The 24,587-nt window shown below is 36.4% G+C and overlaps 1 protein-coding gene across 2 annotated transcripts in view; it reads left to right on the top strand.

Annotated features, from left to right (window-relative positions):
- EIPR1 (EARP complex and GARP complex interacting protein 1) overlaps nt 1–24,587 on the top strand; it is a 59,512-nt gene that overhangs the window by 17,733 nt on the left and 17,192 nt on the right. For both annotated transcript variants that reach the window (XM_015859353.1, XM_015859354.1), the window contains exon 4: nt 18,491–18,647. In XM_015859353.1, the coding sequence (XP_015714839.1) occupies nt 18,491–18,647 (157 nt within the window). The remainder of the gene's footprint in view (nt 1–18,490; nt 18,648–24,587) is intronic.

Genomic DNA, 24,587 nt, shown 5'->3' with positions numbered 1-24,587 from the left:
GGCGAATATGTGAAATATTTTTGCTTGCCTTTGAGTACAAGTGAAATAGGCATAAGCAGGTGGGACTTGTAGATTATTATTACTTGTGCACCTATTAAGGAGCAAAATCTTGTTACAAACTATGAGACAGCTGCCCTATCTCATCCATATCAGTAAAATTTCTTTCCTTGTTAGCCACTAAATTGATCAGAGGTGATACCAATTTTTTACTTTTTGTCATTTGTTACTTTGTCATTAAAAATTGCCTTGTTTTCAAATGATATTGTGGATGTAGCCAAGACTTGGGAACACTACAGATAAAATGCTAAAACCAATTAAGTAGCAAGTGAAATTCTGTAAGTTTAATTTTGAATCTCTGTGATAATAAAGTATGATTTTTCTAAGGTTTTAAACAAGTTTGGTGGTGGTGGAAAGTGAGATCCAAGCATAGCAAACAGTGAACCTAGTGATCTTCATGTGTTCTATTAGCATAACTTGTATAAGTAAGTGGTAATTTTACCTCATCTCCCTTCTTCCCCTCATCTCCTTTTTACCCCATACCCCTTACATTTTGGTGTATGTTTTTGAATATGAGTTTGGCAGATCTTTGGTTCTGTGAGTACTGAGAATTATGAAAGCTTTATTTTATCCCAGACTGCTGAACTGGATGAAGAAAGGTATGTGAGTATGTGGAAGAAGCTAGGTATAGGAGGAAAAGCTATGGTAGAACATGGCTGAATATTTTGAGGATGGGGGGAGAAGACATTGTGAAATTAATGCTTATATATTAATACTTTATGTAGATAAAATATGCACTGCTAAGTCAGTTTTGTGACATATTGATGCATCATCTTTACACTTGATTGTGGCAAGTCAACTGAATTAAAAATAAAAAAAAACAAGTATTTTTTTCTTGAGCATGATTTAGATTTCTGCTGACAGCTTTCAAATAGGTGAACATTAAGGGGAGAAATGATTTTTGTAGTCTTCTAACTTCAAAAGTTTGTTGAATTTCTGTGTGATACAAATTAAGTTTTCTTAAAAAAATGGTTTGTTTCAGGGAGATACAGTGTGCATAGGGTTTTGGGCTACAGAAAAGTGGCAAAAAGCTGGCATGTTGCATTTGCATTTTGACTGGCTAATGCTGCTTCTTAGAAAATGTTCGTGTTGATTTGTATGTAATATCAATTGTTCATTAAAGTTACCTTACTCGTAATGTAGAAATTGCATTGCTTTGTTTGCTGTGGCCCAGTAATAAAAAAGAGAATGTAGAATTTAACAAAAAAAAATCTGTCAGAAGCATTCTAGAATTTTTACATTTTTGTTCTTTCTGTTGTTACAGGTTCCAATCAATTGCCTGTAAATTTCTAACTTTCTCTAAAATATTGCAGTAAAGGCAATTTTAAACCATGAACGAGAAAGGTAATGAGGGAGATAGAAATAAACTTGTAAATATTAGTAAAGAATAGTACTGAGGTGGGATGAGGGTCAGCATTGTACTCTCCAAATAATGGTATAAACCATTAAATATACTGATACACAATATAAAATGAAGATAAAAATGAAGATAAGTTAATCTGCAGATTTGCAAGAGGCTGATAGCTATCCAAGAGCTATTCATCTTTTAAGGGAAAATAATTTCTTATGTGTAATATTTCATTAAGTTTGAAAGAAGTTTTTCAGTATTTGAAAGAGTGTTATATAGGGTAATTTTTTCATTGTGGTGAGCTAAAATGCCAGAAAGGTTGTAGATAAAGGAAACTAACTTAGAAATCTGAACAATGAAAAGCAGACAAAGCCTACACCCAGTTGAAGTTCAATTTGCAGTCTCTTTATTAATGGAGATAAAACTGGAAGGAGTCATGAAAGTATTTATATGGGCTTATTGGCACGCAAAATGTCAGTGCTTGGAAGGGACCTTGAAAGATCATCCAATCCTCCTGTCAGATCAAGGCCACCTAGATTAAGTCACACAGGGATGTGTCCAGGTGACTTGCAGCAGTTTTCTGCATCAGGGAAAGCTACTGTGCATCTAATCTATTTTTTTTAATGTAAGTTGATAGTGATAGCCTCAACTAGAGTTGTCTGAGGAAATTGGGTTAAGATGAAGCCGAACGATGCACTCTTTATCAGAGCAATTCATAATACAGTGTTATGGGATGTGTGAAACGTTCAACAATTTGGTGTTGCAGAGGGAGCTGCCATAGAATGACCCAGGTTATTGAGGATCATTGAGTCCAGCTCCTGGCTCTGCAGAGAAGCACCCCAAATTGGGACCTGATGTCAGAGTGTTGTCCAGGTGCTCCTTGAACACCATCTTCTTGGGACTATGACCCCTACTCTGGAGTGCCTGTTCCATACCCCCTGCCCTATGGTGAAGAACCTTTTCCTAGCACCCAACCTGACCCTCCCCTGATGCAGATCAATGCCATTCTATTGGGTTCTGATGCTGTCACTAGAGAGTGTGTGTCAACACTGAAAATTATTTAAGAACAGAAAAATGGTTAACTGCTAGTTTGTGAGGAGCAAAAACTGCTGATCGTAATAGTCCTAACATGGAATAAACCGTTTTTGACAGACAGGCAGTTGTCTGTTCTTGTTTTTCTGGTTAAATCAGTATTTCTGATAATGATTATTTTTGCTGGAAATTAGAACTACTAGTGTAAAAGGAATAGTGTCAGGACATCAGACTACGATTTTAAGTTTATGTATTTGTGTTACTTGAACAGAGCTGTAGTGTTGCAAATGCATCATAACAGTGCAACCACAGGACACTGCCAAGTTAACAGAATACGCACTACAGTAATAAAATGTGAATAAAATTGCTTAAAATAAAGAGAATGGCTCTCTAAGAAGGTATAAACCCTGAAACCCGGGGTCCTGTTTTTCTTGAAAAATTCAAGACTGCAGAGAAGAGTTCTTTCAAATTAGCACATTTCAGGTAGGCAAGCCATAGCATTGTTCTTTCAGTTAATTTGTACTTTGAGAGGTGTATATGCACGCTTACAGAAATGAAAATTTATTACATACTCTTGCAGAGTCTTAGGCAGATGTTAACATGAATAAACATCTATTATGCTGTTGATGTTGGTGTATGCCGTTGTGTGTGCTCTGACTGCTACTGAGAGTGAAACTAGAGATCTCTTTTCAAGGAGGGGAAGTGTGACTGCAGTATATCAGTTGAGGAGCTGTTTAAAACAACTATCAGAGAAAATCTCCTTTGTGCCTTTTAAGTGTGGAGAACTTAAAATCCATTTTGCAAGATCTCTTTTCAGTAAAAGGAAAACTAATTATTTTATTTATCCTTTTCCTTCCATTATCTCCCTAATGGCAAACAAACCAAATCTTAGTTTAGTTTTGCTTGACTTTTTAATGTTTTTAAACAAATTGAGTTGTCTTGATGACTGGATAACCAAGGAAATGAGCAACCCAGGATGAGTGCTGTTGATTCTTCTACTTTCAGAGTTTTCAGTTTTATTGAACACCTACTTCACTTTAATGACTAAAAAAAATTGGAGTTATGTCTTTTGATTTTTATATTTTAAATCCAGCACCCTTTTCCAAAGGGCAAAAAAACTGTAGTTTGCTATGTACAAGCTATACTCTGTTTTACGCTCCTCCATAACTGATTATTTGCAGTTCACCTGAATGTTGTAGTAAGACTGTGAACTTTCAGGAAAGAAAGAATGTAAATTAATCAATGCACATGTTCAGTTCTGTCTGTGTTTTCCTTCTGTTTTGAATTGTAGATTGTTTAAAGACTATCACAAAGCATCATAGTACTTACTTCCTATCCATTTCTGCTTTGGGAGCTAGGGGGAAAAGATGAAGAGCTACTTAGAGATGATTTCTACTTACCTCCTAAATAGATAAGGAGAAATGGGAACCTAATGTGGTTTTAAGAAGGTAGAGGTCAAAATTGGTTATCAAGTTTATCAAGCATAACAATTAAGGGATTTTTTTTTTTTTTTAAAGTCAGTTTTTCACCACTGCCAGGAAGGTGTTCTTTGTATAAAGTGAATGACAAAAGGAAGCAACACTCATAAAGCTGGTTAAAACTTTCAGACTATTTTGAAATCAAATACTTGAAAAATAATTTTTATATCATCGTGCTTGTGCTTGCCCTTGTTAGCCTTAAGGAGTTCAGTTTCTTAATCAAATCTATTAGTACGTATTTGGAATACAGTTTGTTTTTCCAGTGCAAATGTATTTTTTGACTATTGTAATTAGGATTTAACTTCAATTACATGTAGGAACACACAAAGCCACCAGAGGGCGAAAGTGCAAATGGAGGAGGCTGTTATCTGAGTTTTCACGCATGCAGGCATGCACATGTGCAAATGTTCTCTTTATTGTTTTTGTTCTGCAAACAAGATAGGTGCCACTGCACAGCAATTATGGAGATTCAGTATAAACAGTGTGTTTTTATAGATTCAGAGCCTACACATTCAAAACTGCTGTTTTATTTTCCTTTTTAAAATCAAAATTAAACTTTTACTTAAAATCCGTTAATTTCAAACATCAAATCTGCTTTGAGTGCAACATATCACACTTTTCACGGCATAAAACTGTGTTAGATTTCCAGCAGCGAAATCTCACCAGTAGGGATAATTAGAAAAATGCTCCTGGTGATGCTCTCTGCTGCTTAGTAGTGAAGAGAGCAGCTGACGTGGACCTCACTGGTTTCACTACCCTTCTCTGTAGTAAAAATGCTCTGTGTAGGGAAAGCTTTGACCAGCACTGTGATAGAGTCACAATGCAGAAGTGGGCTGGGATCTAGTGAACTTGAATGAATCTCTCTAAATATTGCCCGGTGCTCTCCATAGCACTACTGGAGAACTGTATGGAAGAAGCTTCTTGTAGTTTGAGGGAAGTAATGGACCTACTTGTATTTTTTTATTGTTGTTCTCTGTGCTCTTTTTAGGTTGTACCTACTGTTTTTCTAGATATTCTAGTCATGTGACACTTGTAGCATTCCCATCTAAGGGCTTCCTTTGAGGTGTTAAATGAAATAGTTGACTACCTGATGCACATGATGGAAAACCAGTATGGAAATGTTAGAGTATTACAGGATGGTCACAATACTGAAAAGAATGTTTCTAAAATACAGAAAGTGGATAAACTGCTGCTGAACTAGAACTTGCACTGAGAGACAATCTGAGTTGCCCTTTGGCACTAGAAGATGTCATTGTATTCCTTTTCTTTTTTACTTTGAAAGCACACCAAGAAAAACTATTTTCTGGATCTGATCTCCAAGTATTTATTTATTTATTTATTTTAGTTCAGTTTTCAAATATTGAACTAGTCCAGTGTAGTAACTGAAGAGAAAAAACCAACCCACCGATGTTCTTTCTGCATATCTAGTCAGCACGTTGCTGCAGTAAGTAACATTTGGTGTATGACACGTATTGTGTTGTAGTACATTTAAGCACTCTTGTCCCACTATCTTGTCAGTAAGGGAAACCTAAAAGCTGGATTTTCCTTTGTGTGTCAGACTTCCGAGTTATTCCTGAATTATGCAAGTGAAACCAAGTATCATGTGCAAGTTCCATCAGTTAAACATTAAAATATATTGTAATTTTGTGTTTTTTACATTTCATTCTGTGGTCCTTTTTCTAAAGTGAAAATGTAGTCTGCTTTTGCTGAAGAGATTTGCTTGCCTGGTGGGCTTTTAAATGAACACAAAAGATACTTTCTTTCCCTTCTCCTACTGATCTAATAAATGTCAGAATTCATGTCCTGAGCATCTTATAACTCTTAATGAATAGCTATATTTTCTAATGTGTAAAGTAACAAATCTAGTTTTAGGTTTAACCACCTGATAATATTGAATTTTACTGATACGTAGGTTTCAGTTTATATTTTAAAATGAAAATTGTTTCTGTAGAACCTGCTGTTCCCCTCAGCACATACATGACAACTAGTTAAAATGCTTAGAATGTGACAGTAATTGTTTTGTATTTTTTTCCTAGTTTTTAGGTTGTATCTTACAACCTTAAGCATTTCTGACTGATTGACAAGAAACTGAAGAATCATTGCAGATATTTCTGCTACTGAAATAGCAGACAGCTACACAGAATAAGAGAAGTTGAGGTTAATATCTATTTGCCTTTTCTGGCATTGCAAAGACTCTTGCAGCTCAGCATAGCTTATGATGTCCGCTGTGTATGTGCGTGGCCATCTAGTAGACAAACAGCACTTTTCTGTAGTTTAAGAATTGCACAGTGGTCTGAGTTGTCAAGGATGCCAGAAGGCTTCTTGTTCAACATCCTATGTGAAGCAGAGTACGCAGTGAGTTCAGATCAGGTTTTTCAAGTTCCTACATGGTTGGTTCTGGAAAAGCTTTGGGAGAGAAATTTGTACAAGCACTCTGAGTAACTGTGATTCCACTGCTTGGATGTCTTAATGATGGAAAAATTGTTGGCTTGTATCCAATCAAGACCTCTCTTGTTTCAGTTTGCTCCTTGTTGACCTCGACTCCCTGATTCTAGAGTAGTCCTTCTGTTTTCTCTTGCTGAGTTCTTAATCAAACAGAAGCCTAAAAGACTTTTTTTAATGCTAATGTCCGTTGTCAATGAACAGAATGTCTTCTGTCTTGATTTAGTGGATCCGTCTGCCTCTTGAGGTCATGTGTGTTTTCCTTCAATTTTACTAGGCTTGTTTCCTCAGACTTGTCCTCATTTCTTGTCCTGGTCATTGAGTGTGTCTTTAGCTTTCTGTCCATCAGCATCACAAAGTGAGATTTCTGGTGCCTGGGTATATGCTAATATTTTGCAGCTTAATTCCATTCAGATCATAAAGTGTATGTCTGCCTGTTGCAATCTTATAAATCTATGTTTATTTATTTATTTTTTTATATTAAGCAGTTCTTAAGCAAGTCTTGTAACCACATTTGTTCAGAGAAATATGGAGGTGGTTTTCCTAGTTTCTGACTTTGACTAAGTCAACCTGCTTCTCACCCATGTCCTTGATTAAAATTTTACATCTGCTCCTACCACTTTTTCAGAATATCTAATCAATGTTGCCTATTACCTCATATTGTTAGGGGAAAAAATAACTTCTTCCCCTCTCCCCCGTGCCCCCATGTTTGTACTGCATATGATAGGATTCAACTTAAAGGTATTTCATTCTTCAAATTCCTTCTGACTCCCTCCTTTGCTGGTCTACTGGCCAAAAAATGAACATAAATATAACAATGCACTGAAATTGCCATCTGTTATCATGATTTAAAAAATGTTGTCATTTTTTCCATTGTTATACCACCATACGTTAGCTGTTGTCTGCCTTGTACGTGAGATGGTTTGTGCAAAGTGTAGCACGAGAGTCCTCAAAGGCTGGCATTATCAACCAGAGAAATTTTACCTTCAATTGAAACATTTCAGAGGGTTTGTTTTAAAGCTATTCAGAGAATATTTGAATATAGCATATGAACATGAGAAAAAGCTTTTTTACTTTGAGGTTTACTGAGCACTGGAACAAGCTGCTCACAGAAATTATAGAGTCTACTTTCTTTGGAGATACTCAGAAACTGCTTGAGCACTTTCCTGTGCAACCTGTAACTTAGTTAAGGGGTGCTGGGTTTGATGATCTTCAGAGGTCCATTCCAATCCCTACAGGACTGTGATGATTCTGTGAAGCCTTTGTATCTATGAGCATGTTTTTGTGGCTGCATCATTGTGAAGTCCAACAGAACACCTCACCCATATTGTCTCATTGATCATCATCAATGTTAGATGCTCTTTTCCTGAATTGCTTGTATTTTGCTCTGTTTTCCTACCTGTGGGCAGTGAGGTGATTGAAGTTCCACATTAATAGGAGGCTTTTTCTTGCTATCTGTTGTCTCTTGTTGTCTTTTCTTCGTGAAAGAACATGATACCCACCAAGATGTTGCTACTTTGGTTTGCTGTCTATTCCTAAACTATCAACTTTCTGCTGGCTTTGATCCATCCACTGATAGAGCTCCATTCTATCTGCTGTTCTTTAGAAAGAACAGTTTTCCATTTCAGCCTTCTCTTCCTGAATAGCCTGTGTTTGTCTGTGAGTTTGCAGTCCCAGTGAGATTGTAGATATGCCGTAAGCATAAAGTGTATCTGGTCAGTAACAGCGAAGTCAGTACCTTGTCTCTGCACTGAAAATTTGACCATGGGATGGCTTTTACAGGTTTGTTTTGAATTTGTTGTATTTCTATGCCTTTTCTTTTTAAATTTCAAACTACTTAGGGAAGAGCTGTGTAACTCTCTACTCCATTTTCATTAAAAAGTTATGTCAGGATTTCTCTCCTATGAACACTTTAGAGATGTAAACAAATGAGAACGAAATAGTTATTAGCAGCCTGCTCCAGTAAAAGTGGCTGACTAGTGTAGGACAGGATTTATTCTTTGACCTTTCTGGACGTTCTGGATGCACTAGCTCTTGATATCTTGAGGCATCAGGTAAATTGAATAAAATAATAATAAAATCTTTAGTAACTTGTGTTTCTTGTATTAGCAAAATCAATTTTCTTATCCTAGTATTTATACTTCACTTCATGTCAGAAAGTGAAGTGATACTGCATCTTGCTGTGTCCTAGCTTTGGCTTGAATAGCTTTGATGTTCTTTGTAGTAGCTGGTATGGTGCTGCATTTCAGATTTTTGATGAAAACAGAAACGATAGCACACAGATGTTTTAGTTTTTTCTGAGCAGTGTTACACATAGCAGAGGACATTCCAGCTTCTTGTGTTGCCCTGCCAGTGAGGAGCTGGGGCTATATAAGGAGTGGGAGAGGACAGAACTAGGACAGTTGGTTTAGAGTGGCCAAATGAATGTTCCATACCATGGTGGTGTGATGTTGAACCATAAAAGTTGTGGAAAGAAGAAGGAAATGGGACATATGAAGTGGTGGCATTTCTGTTCCCAAGAAACCATTGTGTGATGAACCCTGCGTTTCTAGGAGTGACTGAACATCTGCCTACTGATGGGAAGTAGTGAATAATTCCTTTGTTTGCTTTACTTGTGTACTTAGCTTTTGCTTTGCCTAGTAAATCGTGTTTATCTTTGCCCATGAGTTTTTGTGCATTTATCTTTATGATTCTCTCCCTTATCTCTTTGAAGGGGTAGCAAGTGAGTGCCTGTGTGGTGCCTAACTCCTACCAGAGTTGAAGCACAATGGCCTACTAGCTTCTCAGTAACAATTATGTGTTATATCTTGAATTGTATTCAGTTTATTAGAATATTATTTTTCTTCCATTGACTAGTTTTGCTTGATGTGGGAGCACATCTGCAATTTATCTGCCCAGAAATGTTGTCAGCCAGGTAATGTGAAGACTTAGTCAAATTATGACTGAGGTCTATTGTTTCAGTCACAAGCCATTGCTGAAAGAAAGTCTATGTATGTTGATAGAGTAGCTTTATTTTGGATATCTATTAAGTATAAAGTAGTAATTGCAAAAGTCTTATGTAAGGTGTAGTAAACCTGTCCTTTCAAATCAAGAACTTGATCCTTCAAATTCGAGATAGCCTCATGAACAACTGATTTTGGATGTAGTGACATCTGTCCAATTTGAACTAGATTACCGTGAACTGTCAAGTCATCTTTATTTGTCTTTGGAGCTCACATGCAGTAAAACTGTAGGCTAAAGGCTACTTAAATAGAACACTGAATGTGCAACTGTCTGGTGATGGCCTGATTCAGTGGAGGGGATAAGTGGTTCTCAGTTGCCATTAAATTGTTAAGGAGTGTAGTGTTTTAATATCTCACAAAGCATTGAGTGGGAACGTTAATGCATTGCTATCATCTAGTCCTACTTAACGGACAGCTGCTGTGGCTTTGGTGGTGATGCAAGTGAGTGCCTCTGAGACTGCAGCTTTCTCTTTGGTACTTCTGCATGCGAAAAAGGGCAATGTTGATAATAGTGTTCTGCTTCACTAGCCTTAGTGATGATGGAAGCCAGTGTGTATGCTTCATTGGCTTTTATTGGTGTGTTGTGCAGATCTCCTCAGCCCAGAGTAAACTCTAGCAGTGCTTTTTGTATGGCCAGCTGATACCTTGCTTCATGTGTGTTTCCTGATGCTGCAGTTATGGTGTGCTGGTGGTAACAGTACCAGGAAGATCATAGCAAACAAACAAAAGCAAGTAGTTAGAGCCATCTTCATTCTTTTCTGCTGCCTAGAGAGGGAGCTTGATGGATCAAAGATGCCATAAGTCGCAGTTGCGACTTATGAGATCTGATTCTCTTAAGTTTCAGAAAGCAAGCATGCCTGTTAGTGCTGCTAAGCAGCTTTTACAGTAGACAAATTTTGCCTGAAGAGTGAAGTTTGGTGCATGAGTATAGTGAGGGTTACAGTTTTTCTCTTAGGCTGTCCTCCAATGGCAGAATTCCAGAGGCGCATTCAGTAAATTTTGAGCTCCCACAGACAGATATATAAACATCTGCACATCCCAGAGAAAAAAAGTATGTGCTGAAATAGTCTCAAATCACCTCTGGATGGCATGAGAAACATCAGACTATAAAAGTATTCCGTTTATTCCTTTTTCCATTTTTTTCAGCCTTCTGGCTGCATGTTTTCTGCAGGTTCTGTCTCACAGTCCCATATTGCAGGACTGGTTTACCTGTTCCTTCACATCATACCCACTGCTTTGCACACTTTTAGGTTGTTATCTGTGTTCTCTCCATCATGCAAGGGTTTTAAAATTTCCTTATACATTTGTAAATACAGTACAAATGTGGGAGCCTGGTGTCTAGCCAGTGTCTAGCCCAAGTCATATCTGTGTTGTATTGTTGTGCACTAGGTGTGAGTTTATGGGCACCTGTGGTCTGCATGCTAATAGTAAAGCTTTGTTTGTGCAGTGCTTTCATAGAATCATAGAATCACAAGGTTGGAAAGGACCTATAAGATCATCTAGTCCAACCATCCTCCCTTTACCATACCTACAGAAAACCCCAAACCGTATCTTCTAGCTCCCTATCCAGATGCTTCTTGAACACTGCCAGTGATGGCGACTCCACCACTTCCCTGGGCTTTCCGTGTGTTGGAGTCATGAGACATCAGGTAGGCATGGAATATGTCCTCTGTATGAATATATGCGTAGGCTGGACCTGACTGGAGCGGGTTTCTATTAATGAATTCTTTTTTTCAGCTTCTCTTGGAAATGCACTTCTGTTAAGATAAATAGTGAGCTGCTGTATTTCTGCTTTGTTTATGTGCACACATTTACAAAATAAGAAGCTGTACAGTGGTAGCTTAAAAATACATTTCAATGATTAAAAGAAAAATTAAGCTGCCTACAATTTTTTATTCTTATCTTTACCTCAGTTCATGTATTTCTAAAATATGTTAAGTGAAAGGCTACATGGGCTTGGAGTGCTGTGGTTGAAATTCTTAACCCAGAGACAGAATGGTGGGTTATTTTTTTCCCCCTCATCTTCTTTTGCCTTTAAAAGACAAGTTGATTAAAGAGAATATGGTTTATCTTTTTATGAATCAACTGAAAAGGGTATTCTTTAGAAAGAAGTGTACTTAAATCATGTTGGTTTTGAATTTTTTCATTTTATTAGGAGAAGGATGTTTACATTCATTAATAAAGAAGAGTGATAACTCTGTTTGTCAGTGGTGAGAAAGAGGCTTCTGCACACTTGCTGCTTGTTCCTGTCATACTGAGAGCACTAATGGGCACCAGCTGGGCTGCAGCTATAGCAGCTTCACCACTTCAGCCTCGCACAGCAAGAGCTGCTGTGGCAGAGCTGCAGAAGGGCCGCCTGTGCGGATTTAGGAAGTATACACTTGAGTTGTTGTTCCCTGGGCAACAGAATAACTGCAGCCAGCTGGCTCTGCACCACCTGAGCTGATCAAAGAGCAAACCCTGTCAGGCACTGATACTTCAGCTCCTCCAGCTTCAGCGGGAATGTCTGCAGGCAGTGAAGTAGGGAGCGTTGTCATTTGGATTTCAAGGTTAAACACGGGGGAATGAAGCAGAATGACAGCAGAAATAAAATGTAAACATTGTTCCTGTAGGTGCTGCCATCTCATGTATGTAGTTATTGATTCTAAAAAAATCAATGTAAAAATACTTCTGTGCTAATGTACATATAAAAATGTGTTTCAGAATGATTTTAAAAGAAAGCAGGAGACTAGCAGGAGCTGTCTTTGTTTTAGTTCTTCCAAAACGATACATGAATCAGGGTGGTTTATCGCATGCTTAAGAAAAATGGTAAAGAATGATTGAACATAAAGGTTGGAGTGCTTAGTAAAATGATGTAATTAGGGAGGGCTGTGCAGTGCTGGCCTCAGTGTGCTTTAGGTGACTGCTGCAAGCCCATGACAAGTGCACTGTGTGGTGGTTACATATGTCAGAGCATACTTCAGTGACATGGGGCGTTTATTCTGCAGGTGGTGCCAAAGGAATGAAAGGTGGATGATTGAACAGCTGTGTGTTGTAATGTTGGCGGGTGTGTTCCTCTGTAATTGGGATCAGAATCCACTTACGGGATGGGTTGTGGTTGATGATGCTTCCTGAATGTCCATTTAACTGTCTTAACGTTTTGACCTTCATTTTATACCATTGCCTGTAAGCATCACTTTGCTTAAGACCTTTAAGGAAGATTCACGTTTTGAAATCCTGTTTTAAACACTGTTATAAAATGGTAAAAATTGAAATTGTTTTGTTACTCTTCTTGAAATAGGTTTCTTTATATTTTCTAATATCTCTGCTGCCTATGGAAGATTATAACTTCAGTTCTGGAAGGGTAACTGCCATGGGTGAACTGGAGGCAGGCAGAACATGGACAAGTGATAGTACAGGTTGACTTTTATTGAGCTTAGGATGTCTTCAATCCGCACCTGATTGAATAAGGCAGAAACAGAATTGGTTGATTTCTACACATGCTCAAACCTCTTTTCTGCTGAAAATGCTGAGTACTGATTAGGATCCATACTTCTCAAGACAATTTATCTTTTTTTATCCATTGCAAGTGTTCCTTTTGTTTTTCTGCTTTGTCATTGTCTTAGTACTATTTGACTAAAAGAAATGTTTCCATAGACATAGTAGTTTCAGGTGGGTTTTTAGGGTGGTTTTTTTTCCTGTTAAATCTTAGACCATTAAACATTTAAGTGGATTTTTTTTGTCCCTGTCAGAAATTTTGGGGGGAGGGAGAGTTTGAGTGAAGGAATCAAGTTTGAGAAAACAGTAACGTTGTTGGATTTCTTCTGACTGCAGAATCATTTACATCTCTGGTATCTCTGGCCATCTGTATTTCATTCTACTCTGCTTTGGTGAGGCCTCATATTGAGTACTGCATAAGATGTGGTGTCTTTAGTACTGGATAGACACAGACCTGTTGGAATGCAGACAGAGAAGGGCCAAAAAAGTGATCCAAGGGGTGGAACACTTCTTCTGCAAAGACAGGCTGAGAAGGCTGGGGTTCTTCAAACTGAAGAAGAGAAGGCTCTGGAGAGACCTGAGAGCAACCTTTCAGTAACTAAAGGGGGGCTGTAAGAAAGAAGGAGACAGACTCTTTATCAGGATCTGTTGTGATAAGACAGGGAAATGGGAGATTTAGATTAGATACATGATTTATTTTATTTTACAATAAGCACTGAAACAGGTTTCCTAGAGATGTGGTGAATGCTCTGTCTGTGGAGACATTCAGAGTCCATCTGGAAAGGGCTCTGAGCAACCTGGTCCTACATAACCTACAGTTATGTAGGTGTCCTTCTTCATTGGAGGGGAGTTGGACTAGATAGCCTTTAAAGGTTCCTTCCTACTCCCTATGATTCTGTGTAAAAGTATGACTTTTTGTATTCAGTGATACAAAAACAAATAGAGGTCTGATTGAGACTGCTTACCGTCTGTGCTGATTACAGAGACTGCATCTCTTCCTTCTGCGTTTATTCTTATTTACTGTGTCAGTAATCTGTGTATCAATTCATTTCTTAGTGCTTTTACTGGGGTTGCAAATCACCTTTTCTGAAGCAGCTTAGACAGTTCTTTCTGGCTTAAAAATCTGAATATAGTAGAAGTTGAAATTTTTGCAAGGGTGGGACTGACTTTTAGTGTCGTAAGCAGATGTATCATGTCTGGAATCAGCAGTCTGTGTTCTTAGATTCACCTTTTTCTTTTTTCTTCTAGGCTTGAAATAACTGTGTATTTGTTTAGGAATGTCAGATGGTTACTGCATTTCAGCCAGCAATGGTTCAGTGAATTGATCTGTTGTATGTGACATAATTCTATAAAGGAGTAAGAAGTACTTGCAGTTGAGACTGTGTGCTTCATTTTGTACAGTCATTAGTAGCTCCCTGATAACTTTACATGTCATATTTATCTATTTATTTATTTATTTTTCGAGGGGCTTATTTCCCTCTCAGAGGTGATTAAGCCGGAACAACTCTCTAAGGGGAGCAGTGTTTGAAGGTAGGAAGATAAACAGGATGTTTCACCTGTCTACAACTTCTCTTTTTCAGTGTTGAGACTTATGGTAGTGGAAATCTAAAACTTGTCCTGGAAGTAGCCCTCATTGTGAAGTGCTGTGGTGAAAATTGGTATTGATTTGACCAAGTTGTGACCTTTTGCAAATTGCACACTCTGTATGCAGAGGGTTTTCTCACTTGCTTAACTTGCAAAGTAGGCATCTGAAAAAGGCTGTGAGCTCTGTGACTCTCTCAAGCTTTGGACGAACTTAAGGACGAACTCGCTGAAGTTTATTTCCTGCAGTTTGTTCCTGCACCCTCAGAGCTGCCAGATTAACTGTGTGTGCGGTTTCTTTCTATCTCAATTCTGTCAAAATGTGGGGTTTCTGTTGTTAATTTTTTTTTCCTTCTTAGGGAAAATAATTGATGATTACCTCCACTAAGTCATTTTTTATGTTAATTAAAAAAAAAATATATATATATATATATATATATATTTCTATTTCTCTAAATATGGACTGAAAAATATAACAATTGTGAGAAAACAGTCATTCTTTTCTATTGAGATCTGCAGAATGTCTAATAGGTAAAACTGTATTTAAAAGACATACGCTAAAATACAGTTCTTAAGAATGTGGGACTATTTGCTTATTCCTGACTTCTTGCCTGCGTGCCTTTTAAGCTTGGATCATTTCAACAGAACTAGGTAGACGGAACTGTGTATAGTCACTCTGGCAGATGTGTGAGTATGGTGGCCTCAGCCCAGGAGGTCGTGTTAATGAGTGTGAGGAAGCAATGCATAACAGGGAGTTGTTGCTGTTGGGAAAGTGTCTTACTCCAGCCATAACTACTGAGAGGTATACTGAAGGTGCACAGTGAATTAGACTAGAGACTTTCCTTGAATGGTAAGGAACAAAAGTGACAGCAGCCTAAGAATTCATCGTCTTATTCGTGGTTGGCCATTTTGAGCAGTTCAGGAATGTTACAGGACTCCCTCCTGTGAAACTCTAACTTACACTTTATGAAGGTGTAACTTAATTGTTACTTAAAGCTTAGTTAAACCCACTAACAACTTATTTAATACACTAGCTTATCAATTTTTTTTTTTTTTTTTTGCATTGGTGCTGTGTAATAAAAATTCTGGTTTAAGTATGATGTAACATTAGAAAAGTAGTTTCCAACTGTATGAATAGGTTTAAGGTGCATAGGTATGACTTAATTAAAACACAGAATATCTGTTTGTTTTCATTTCTTTGACAGGGTAACTGGCATTGTCATTTAAATAATCCATTCATTTGTATGGATCTCTTACTAGCTTTAGGGAAATAATGAGAGCTTATAGATGCAAACCAAGTTTTTACCCAACGGATCTGTGCAGTAAGGGGACATAATGCAGGGGAAAATTTAGTTTCTGTTGTTAATTTTTTTCTTGTCTGTAGGGAAAATAATTGATGATTACCCCCACTAAGTCTTTCTTGATATTAATAAAAAAAGAGAAATAGAAATAAAATATCTATTTTTTAATTATGGACAGAAAAATATAACAATTGTGATTGTGAGAGAACAGTAATTTATTCTTTGCTGTTGAGATCTGCAGAAAGTTTAATAGGTAAAACTGTATTTAAAAGACATATGCTAAAATACAGATCTTAAGGAATTTTAGTGATAAAAATTGAATTATGAAAGAAAATTTTGGTAACTCCTTTAAAGTCGTGACCATTAATAAGCGTAGTGTGGTTAAATTATATTTTAAAAAGAGAATATTCTCTTGCAATCTGGAAGGGCAAATGGCATCTGATGTACATTGTAGCATCAGAGCAGCTTTCTGGAAAGCACAGCATTTCCTGGACACCAAGGAATGACATGTTCTGCAAGGTATGGAAATCTGTTTTTTTCTTCTGCCTGGAGTATCAAAGTACATTTCCATTTGCTTCTTATAAGCATCAGTAGGTGTTTGTAATTTGGAGTGGAAAAAAAGGAAAAGAAATTTTATATAATTACTACATACATGAAAAATTCAAGCAGATCCATTTTGTTGGTGGATTTCAACAAATTTTCAAAGCATCAAATTGTTAAAAGAGCCCAAGTTGCATCAGATTTTGGAGGGACGTCAGTATGTTTTCTTCAGCTTCAGCCAGTCTTCAAAATGCTGCTTGTTTGCTTGTTTTGAGGTTCTTGTTCTAACACGGGAATCTGATTGTGAATGACACTCTACACCTTTATTATTAGTAGTACTGTTGTTTTCCTTTCTCATAATAATATACCACCATAATGCCAAAATGTTTATATTTTGGAGAGTTAAAATGACATTTCAAGGCTTCCTTAAACTCATGCTATGGTGAGAGAAAAGATGGTTTCTGATAAGTTAACTTTTCAAAATTGGTTTTGTGGTTCTTTACAGAGGTCATGGTAATAGCAGAAAAGCTAAAACTTTATATCCATAAAACGGACTTTTAGGTAATTTTAATCCACCAGAAACTTCTTTGTTTTGTTCTTTAACATTCTGTCATATATTGACTATCTAGGCAAAGCATTCAATAAATCTTAATTTCTCAAACTACTTTGTGTGTTCTGTTGAGGTTATTTATTATTTGTATAGAGTAGAAGGCATGCTGTGCATTGACTTGCCCTTTGCTAAGAAAGGTGGCCATCTGCTGTTGCTTCCTCGTCTTTCAGTGGCACATTGATTTAAAGTGAAAGATTTCCCTCAGATGGTTTGGAAGTAGCTGTTTAGCATGCACTTTGATTATTAAAAGCTCAATTATGTGCTAATAAATAAGGGATTACCCCTTATTTATCTTTTGATAATGGTATGGCCTCTTGATACTATATATTCAATTTGTTTACAACTTCCAATTACGCTAAAATAGTCACATGATTATATTACATATTTGGTGCTTTTCATCAAATACCTAGTGTTCATGTATTTTGAATTCTGTGTCTTTAAGTTCTTTTCCTGTTAGAAATGGACATTGTTTTTCGTGCTATTGTTTGTTGTGGGAGTGGCTATTTTATGTTATAATATCCAGATTGGTCACCTTGGTGATGGAGACATTTCTGTTAGGCTTTCTCAGGCTCAGTGTCATTCTTTCTCTGATTTACCATCCTTATTCTTGAAAACGCTCTCATTATAGTTGTTCCAAAATAGGAACATACCTCTAAGTTGATCACATCTGTTCATGGGTCTTTTATCAAGTACTCTAGACTAAAATCAGCACTTGAAGATAGAACAATGAGAGAGGCTTGTGATATCACCTTGTAATACAAAACATTTGACTAATTATTTCCCATCCTTGGGACTTTGCTTTGAAAGCATTTTCCAGAAGGTAACGACCCAAAGATTTCACTCCCCAGTGTCACTGTAGCTGGTTTCTTTGTTCCTGCAGCAGTAGACACATCCTTCTGCTTTGAATCCTGGACCAGAAGCTGTTACACTGTGGACATGTCCAGTGCTGGTCTGGTCTCTTCACATTCTGCACTGATGCAAAGTCTGATTATTTTGAGGCGATGGGCAATACTTTATGTGCATAGACTATGTGGTGTTTGTTCCCTTTGATTACAGTTGGCTTCTTTTTCATATATTGTGATACTTTGCTATACACATGAGTTCTGTTTAAGTTCTGGAAACTGCTTTTGTTTTGAGTTAGAGGAGTGTACTTGGGTGGAATACTGAAGTTTTCTAGTAAACTTATTAGTAGCAAAAAGGTACAGCATAATACTATAGGTTAAACTGAAGATTGCCCTTGAAAGGAAAATAGTATAACTGTTTCTCAGTTGTTGATGTTAAGGCCTCAAGTAAGATAAATTATGGGTCGTTTTCATTAACATTGTTATGGGGATTGATGCTTGGCGAACTTGCCTTAAAAGCAGGTATATTTTCATGATCACCTTTCAAACAGGGAAGGCTGAATTGCATACATGCTAATTATGAGTTTTGCAGTAACTTGACTGCTAGCTTGAGGTCTGACTGTACCCATATTCTGTGTTCTTTGCATTCAACTTACAATCTTTTTGAATTTTTTAAACAGGAGATGTGCATTGCTTATAGATTTGTGTAAATGTCGATGCACTGTATACAAAATATGTCTGCCATACGATGATCTGTTGACATTATTCTCTGTTGCTTAGCTTCAGACAGTAAAGTCGTGACATGTGCTGCTGTTTGGAGGATGCCGAAGGAATTGGAATCAGGCAGTCATGAATCCCCTGATGATTCATCAAGCAACACTCAAACCCTGGAGCTACTCTGTCACCTTGACAACACAGCCCATGGCAATATGGCCTGGTAGGATTCTGCATATTTTATAGTCCTAGAAAAAGCCTACAGGAAAGACCTGTGCTGTTAGTTTTGTGCAGATTTATATTGTAGAATCTACACTATACATTTTAAAGCTATTGTCTTTAAAGAAAAAAGTACAAATCAGATTTTTGTCCCAGATATTTCATAGGTAGAAAACATTCATTATAGTCCTGCAAACACATATGGAGTAACAGCCTGTACTGTTTTAATGTGCTTCTCCCCACTTGCCCTCGTCTAAAACCTTCTCTGCACAAAGGTATAATACTTAGCACTTTATTGTTTTTGTGGAATATAAATTTGATGTTGTGTCAGGTGAGTAAGTACCGTAAAACAAAGACTGTAAGTGTAAGTCATTTGTTAGGGGTAAAAATTTGTTTTATTATTTGATTCTTGTTTAACTAGTCTTTTACGTGGCCTAAGAAAAGACAAGGAGAGTTGCAGTACTGGAGGGAGAATTACTGAGGTTTGTTTTCCATTCTGTTCTTTGAAATTGCTAATCCTAGTCCTTTGCTTTGTGATGTGCGCCAGCTGCTTCCTGAATGAGCACACTAACACGCTTGATTCATATTTCACCAGCTGCAGTATTGTTTTTACGCGTTTGTGGACTACAAGGCCATCTTCCACTGGCAAGACAAGTTGGAATTATGAGAACATGGTCTGCAGTGGTCTCAGCAATTCCTGTTCATCTGTTCATAGAGTGGAGTAGAAGATGATAGTGCAAGTTGCAGAGTCTCTTTCAGAATTTTTAAAAGAATTTAAAGCAGACTGGAATATTATAGCAGATTCTTGCAAGTTACATGCAACATTTTTGATCTGAAACTAGGCAAGGATAAAGCAGCATCAATTTTGAGACTATTATGTGTTTGAGTGGGATGGGCTTCTTGTGTCTGATACCTGATGTGTGAGGTATATCCATTGTAATTTTATTATACTTAGATATATGCATGTAGGAGTAACTTTACATTATACCAAAAGGGAAAGATAGTTAAAATCAATCTCAGTTCCTTTTCAGAATCCAGTTATGTGAAATTTTGATTAATTGGACAGTACGAAAAAAATGTAGAATTTAGAAATAATAGCTAAATCAGTTGATTTTTGATGGCCAACATTTTTACTGAGTTCTAAGACTCCTTGTAGATTAGAACTGAAATTTTAACATTAAGAAAAGTAAATAGAAGTTAATATTTTCTTAGGCAGTTCTGTAGAAAAGACCAGTCACTGTCTATTCAGGTTCACATTGCTGTTCAGTCTACTTTATGCTAAAATAAGTTTAGCTAATTATAATTTTTTTTTCTCATGATAGCAGCTTCAGTGCCTTGCTCCAGTACTAATGCTTACAAATATCTGCTACCCATTATCTGTGTGGGTTTTCTTCAAGGCATGTTTCCATTACATTTGTTCAGTATTCTGTTTTGGAATATTTTTAGAACATTACATGTGTATGTGACTGAGCGCTATTCTCATTAGGTTACGTACCTGTATGCATCTTAGCTAGTACTGTTGAGTGTCAGATCATCATATGGGCAACATAGGTACAGTAGTAAAGGGAAAATGAACAGAGATTACAGAAATAAGTGGAAGCTTAATCATAGGAGGCCAGAAAGAGGAGGAATGAAAAATTCTGTTCTTAAGCAGCAAACAACTGTGAGTTGCTATAGAAATTTGGAAAGGGATGAATATGTTAGGAAAAAAAGTAGTTTGCAAACATATATAACATATTATACATATGTAATGTAGGTAAAGCTAATAACATTAGTGAGCTTCTCTACATACCAAAGTTGATTTTTTTCCTTGTATCCCACACATTAAATCCTAAATATTTGAAAATTGATGGTTTTAGGAACTTTAACACTGTCAGGCTGTATTCGGGTAACACTTGCATTTACTGGTGTGATGTTTGTAACATTAATTCTTCTGTCGTGTGCAACTTTGTTAGCAATCTGGATTTATATATTAAAATTCTACCTTACTATTTATTTATTACAAAAAAAGTTTCCAAAACAATTCAGTGATCTGTATCTGATAAATTGAAACTTGGAAGTAATGCTTCTTTTAGGAGGATCACATGTGGGTTTTTGTTGTTGTTGTTTTTTAAAGTATTTTAAATGTTTCTTTCGAAGTAAAAACTTTAATACTCGATATGCCGCTGTATCAGAAATATAATTGTGAGAAAGGAGCTCCCTCTGATTTTTATATGGAGGTTTAATGAGTACCAGGAGTGCCAGTCAAATGGTATAAGGCATAAAATACTGTTTTTCAGGCTTTTTTTTTTTTTTTTTTGTTGCCTAGCTGATAAAAATTGTTTGTTACAGGACTTTCATTTCTTAACATAATGCAAAAACAAATGAGCCCTATCAGAAGCTGCATATCAGTACAGATGATGATTCAAATAATTGTCAGCCTGTTAGAATAGCTGTTGCACACCTGTTCAATTCCACATGCTTATTATATCCTCTATCACCCACCACTGGTGTTACACAGCAATGAGGTATATAGATTTTCTTTTAAATGTTCTGTATAAGAGCTAAGGATGTAACTTACAGATGAGCTGCTTTTCTTTATTATTCTCTCCATTTTATTTTGTTCCTTTCTAAATCTGTGAAAGCTTTAACTTTATTCTTTTTTTTTTTTCTTCCTTAATTCTCTACAGGATTTGCTCTCTTGAGTCTTCAATTAGCTTTTATTGTAAATAAATCCATACAATATACATCAATAGAAATGTTCCATCTTTCTTTTTCTTTTTTTTTTTTTTTTTCCCCCTCTCGTATTCCCACCTTTCACATCTTCTAAAATGTGACCAGAAGTAGTAGAGGAATTGATTACCCTTAAGTCTCTTTCATCCCTTTGATTTACTTACTTTTTTTGTTAATTTTCAATCATTAGGACTGTGCAAGTTTAAAACATTAAGCTATTTATGTGTTTACAAATACTAGGGAATTATGGTATCAACTGGCTAATGAAATAATAAAAAGTTGTTGTGTGTCCAGTTTATAACGTTGGTTTTTTACCAGGATTCAGCTCTAGTCAGGTAGAGCACAGGAAATCTTAATGGAAACAAGATCTGATAGTGAAGTGAATGCTGGAGGAAATATAATAAGCTCATTAAGTATGGCGTGTACAGCTTGTGAGATGTGTTCAGTCAAGTTTTTACCACTGGTGATTAATTTAGTGATGTAAATGAAGTAAAGTTTTGTTGAAGTCTTTGCAGTTTTTTACCACAGATCTGTAAGTCAAGGTATGGAAAGCAGTCTAGAAATATTGTTACTCTAAAACAATGAGTTTGTATAGTACTATTTCACTTCTCCTTAACTTTGAAGATAAGTTTTTCCATTTCAGTTTTTGCTATGCTGTGATTTTCCCTAGTTTAACTGCTGAATAAGTTGAGACTTTCCCTAACTGAAAGAAAGCTGACACTTTTTATAAAGTGTTTTTTTTTAATTTAGCTATTCTCAGCACTAAATAAAATCTCTTAGGTTAAATCTCTCAACTTACTGCAATCTGAAGATCTGCAAGCTCTTCAGTAAGAGCTCTTAGTGTACTCCACAAGGACTGTCCTTGTGTAGAACTTGTGTATTTTATTGCTGAAAGATGAACGCAGTGGAGCATGGCTACCTACTGTCTTCAGTATGAAAACTGTAAGTCACTGTTTTCTTTCTACTGAGAGCAGGTCTTGCTGTTGAATGTCTCGTAAATTGTTGTTGCATAGGCTTGTTCTGTTTTATTTCAACCTTCGTATGCAGGACATAGGTAAGCCAGTCAAGCTACTGACTGGAGATGTTAATTTGTAACTGTAATTGTTCATGACTGCTTTGGTCACTTTAGTTCATATGTACAACCTCTATAATTAGTTTACTTAATTTTTCATTGCTTCTGTAAGGTTTATTAACATTAAAATGTACTAATTTGTACTGCAATGAACACATAGTCCGGATGGAAACTTGAGATTGTTAATCAGCTGAAGTGGTGTTCATTTTTGATCACCGCTTCCAATCACAAATAGTTCAGTAGAAATTTAATATTATTTTAATGGTTTTTGTTTTTGTTTTTTAGTTAAAAACAAATGGTTCCCATATATTGATTTCATGCAACAAATTCACTGCCATACTTCCTGTAAGATTCTGAACTTCTGGAATTCAGGCTGTCTTTATTATGCTTATATTTTTACAAATATCTACTCAGTGCTTTAAGTGTGACTCTGTCTGAGGAGAGCCCAGTCAGTGTAAGCTTGTCTTACTGCACAGCTGCAGTAAATGGGGATGCAGTGAGATGAATATGGACAAAGGCGAACACTTTATTTTGCTTTCTGCCTTTCCTTTATAAAGTCTTCTGGGGTCACCAGAGTTTTCATGACTTAAGGGAAGAAGTTAAAAACAATTTAGAGTACGTAGCATTCCTGTGTCATCAGAACACTCTTGCATTTGTTTGTGCAGCAATTATGTTTGTCCAAATGTAAAAATAATTTTTGGAACCACAGTCAAGTACAAGGTAGGTGTCTTTTAGGGTCTAGTCCAAATGAGCCTTTAACTTTTTCATTCTTCTTAGCAGTTTCTTAACCTGAAAAGGTACCTAAATTCATCTGTCTTAACGTTCAGGTTTTTTTAGGTAACAGTGTTTTTTGTTTTACTGTGTTTTGAGTTCTTGAATACCAGCATATACCTTGCTGGATGAGAATGTTGAGATAAAGCATAGCTTGTATGCACTAAACATTTCCTTCTAACAGCATGGCTGCCAACAGAATCAAAATCCAGCCAGAACTATTTTAATCAAGAAATGTGCCCACTCTGTAGAGTACTTAAGGCATAAGAATGGTGGATCCCAGGCTGCGCTCTGACCCTTATTCTTAGAGAAGTATCCTAGTCATCAGATAACCACCTTTAAACTTGAATTATTGTATTGTGAAGAAAGGAAGGATATTTGGATGCCTAATACATTAACTTTTCTGATGGGCTACATGGAGGCTGCAGAATGTTCTGCTGCATAATAGGATGCTTGGGCATTGTGCAGAATTTTCAGTTGAACACAATTTTTCTACTTATAAAAATAAATAGCTGTGACTTCTGCAACTACATATAAGCAACAATTAAACCTTTATTTGTCCAAGCTTCAGTTCACACTGACAAAATTGATCACATGTTGCTTTGTTCTTTAGGCTATAGTAGATAACTTTGAGTTCTTCATTTGTAAAAGCTCATTGTGTTAGTAAAAGATGGTTTTAATTATCTTTTTAGAATAAGAAGACTGTATTGTCTGTTATATGTGTACGTTTTAGTAAGTATTTAAATTCTCCTTTTTCTTCATTAGGAAAATGTTCTCTATAGATTTTAATTTTTACATTTATTTAAACTAAAAGCTAATCTGAAGCATCAGGAGTTAGATAATAACAAAACAAGGTAAAAGAAAACACACATAATTCCTTATCTGCTGCTTATAGAGTCTCTAAAGAGTGGTGGTGAAGTTGGCACTCATTTTCTGAGTGGCAGCTATGATTTTTGACAAGTATCTTGTCCATTTCTGAAAGCTGTAAGCATCAACAGCTGTTATCACACTCAGGACAACAGTATTGCCTGGTTTATCTCTTTTCTTTTGTAAAGATTGTCACCACTTCTGCTGCATCAAAAAATAAAAATCTAGCATGTAGATATTGTTTTGAAAGTAAGTTGCTTTTTTCACTCAGTATATTTTTCCTTGTTATTTCATGTGTTTAATATTCAGTCGTTAATGCTTAGTACAGCTGAACGTGTTATGAAGAGTCTTTTGAATAATCACTTAAATTATAAAATGTGAATGATCACTGTAACCACACCCTTGAAACAATGAACTTTCGTAAGTGATAAATTAAATAGGAGCAGAATGATCATCTCACAAGGACAGAGTGTGCAGAGACCTTTTCATTCTAAGGAATGTCAGCTGGATTATAATTGGCTC

The sequence above is a fragment of the Coturnix japonica genome, chromosome 3 (assembly GCF_001577835.2).
Source record: "Coturnix japonica isolate 7356 chromosome 3, Coturnix japonica 2.1, whole genome shotgun sequence".
Classification (NCBI taxonomy): Eukaryota; Metazoa; Chordata; class Aves; order Galliformes; family Phasianidae; genus Coturnix; species Coturnix japonica.
This window is presented reverse-complemented; position numbering and strand designations above follow the sequence as displayed.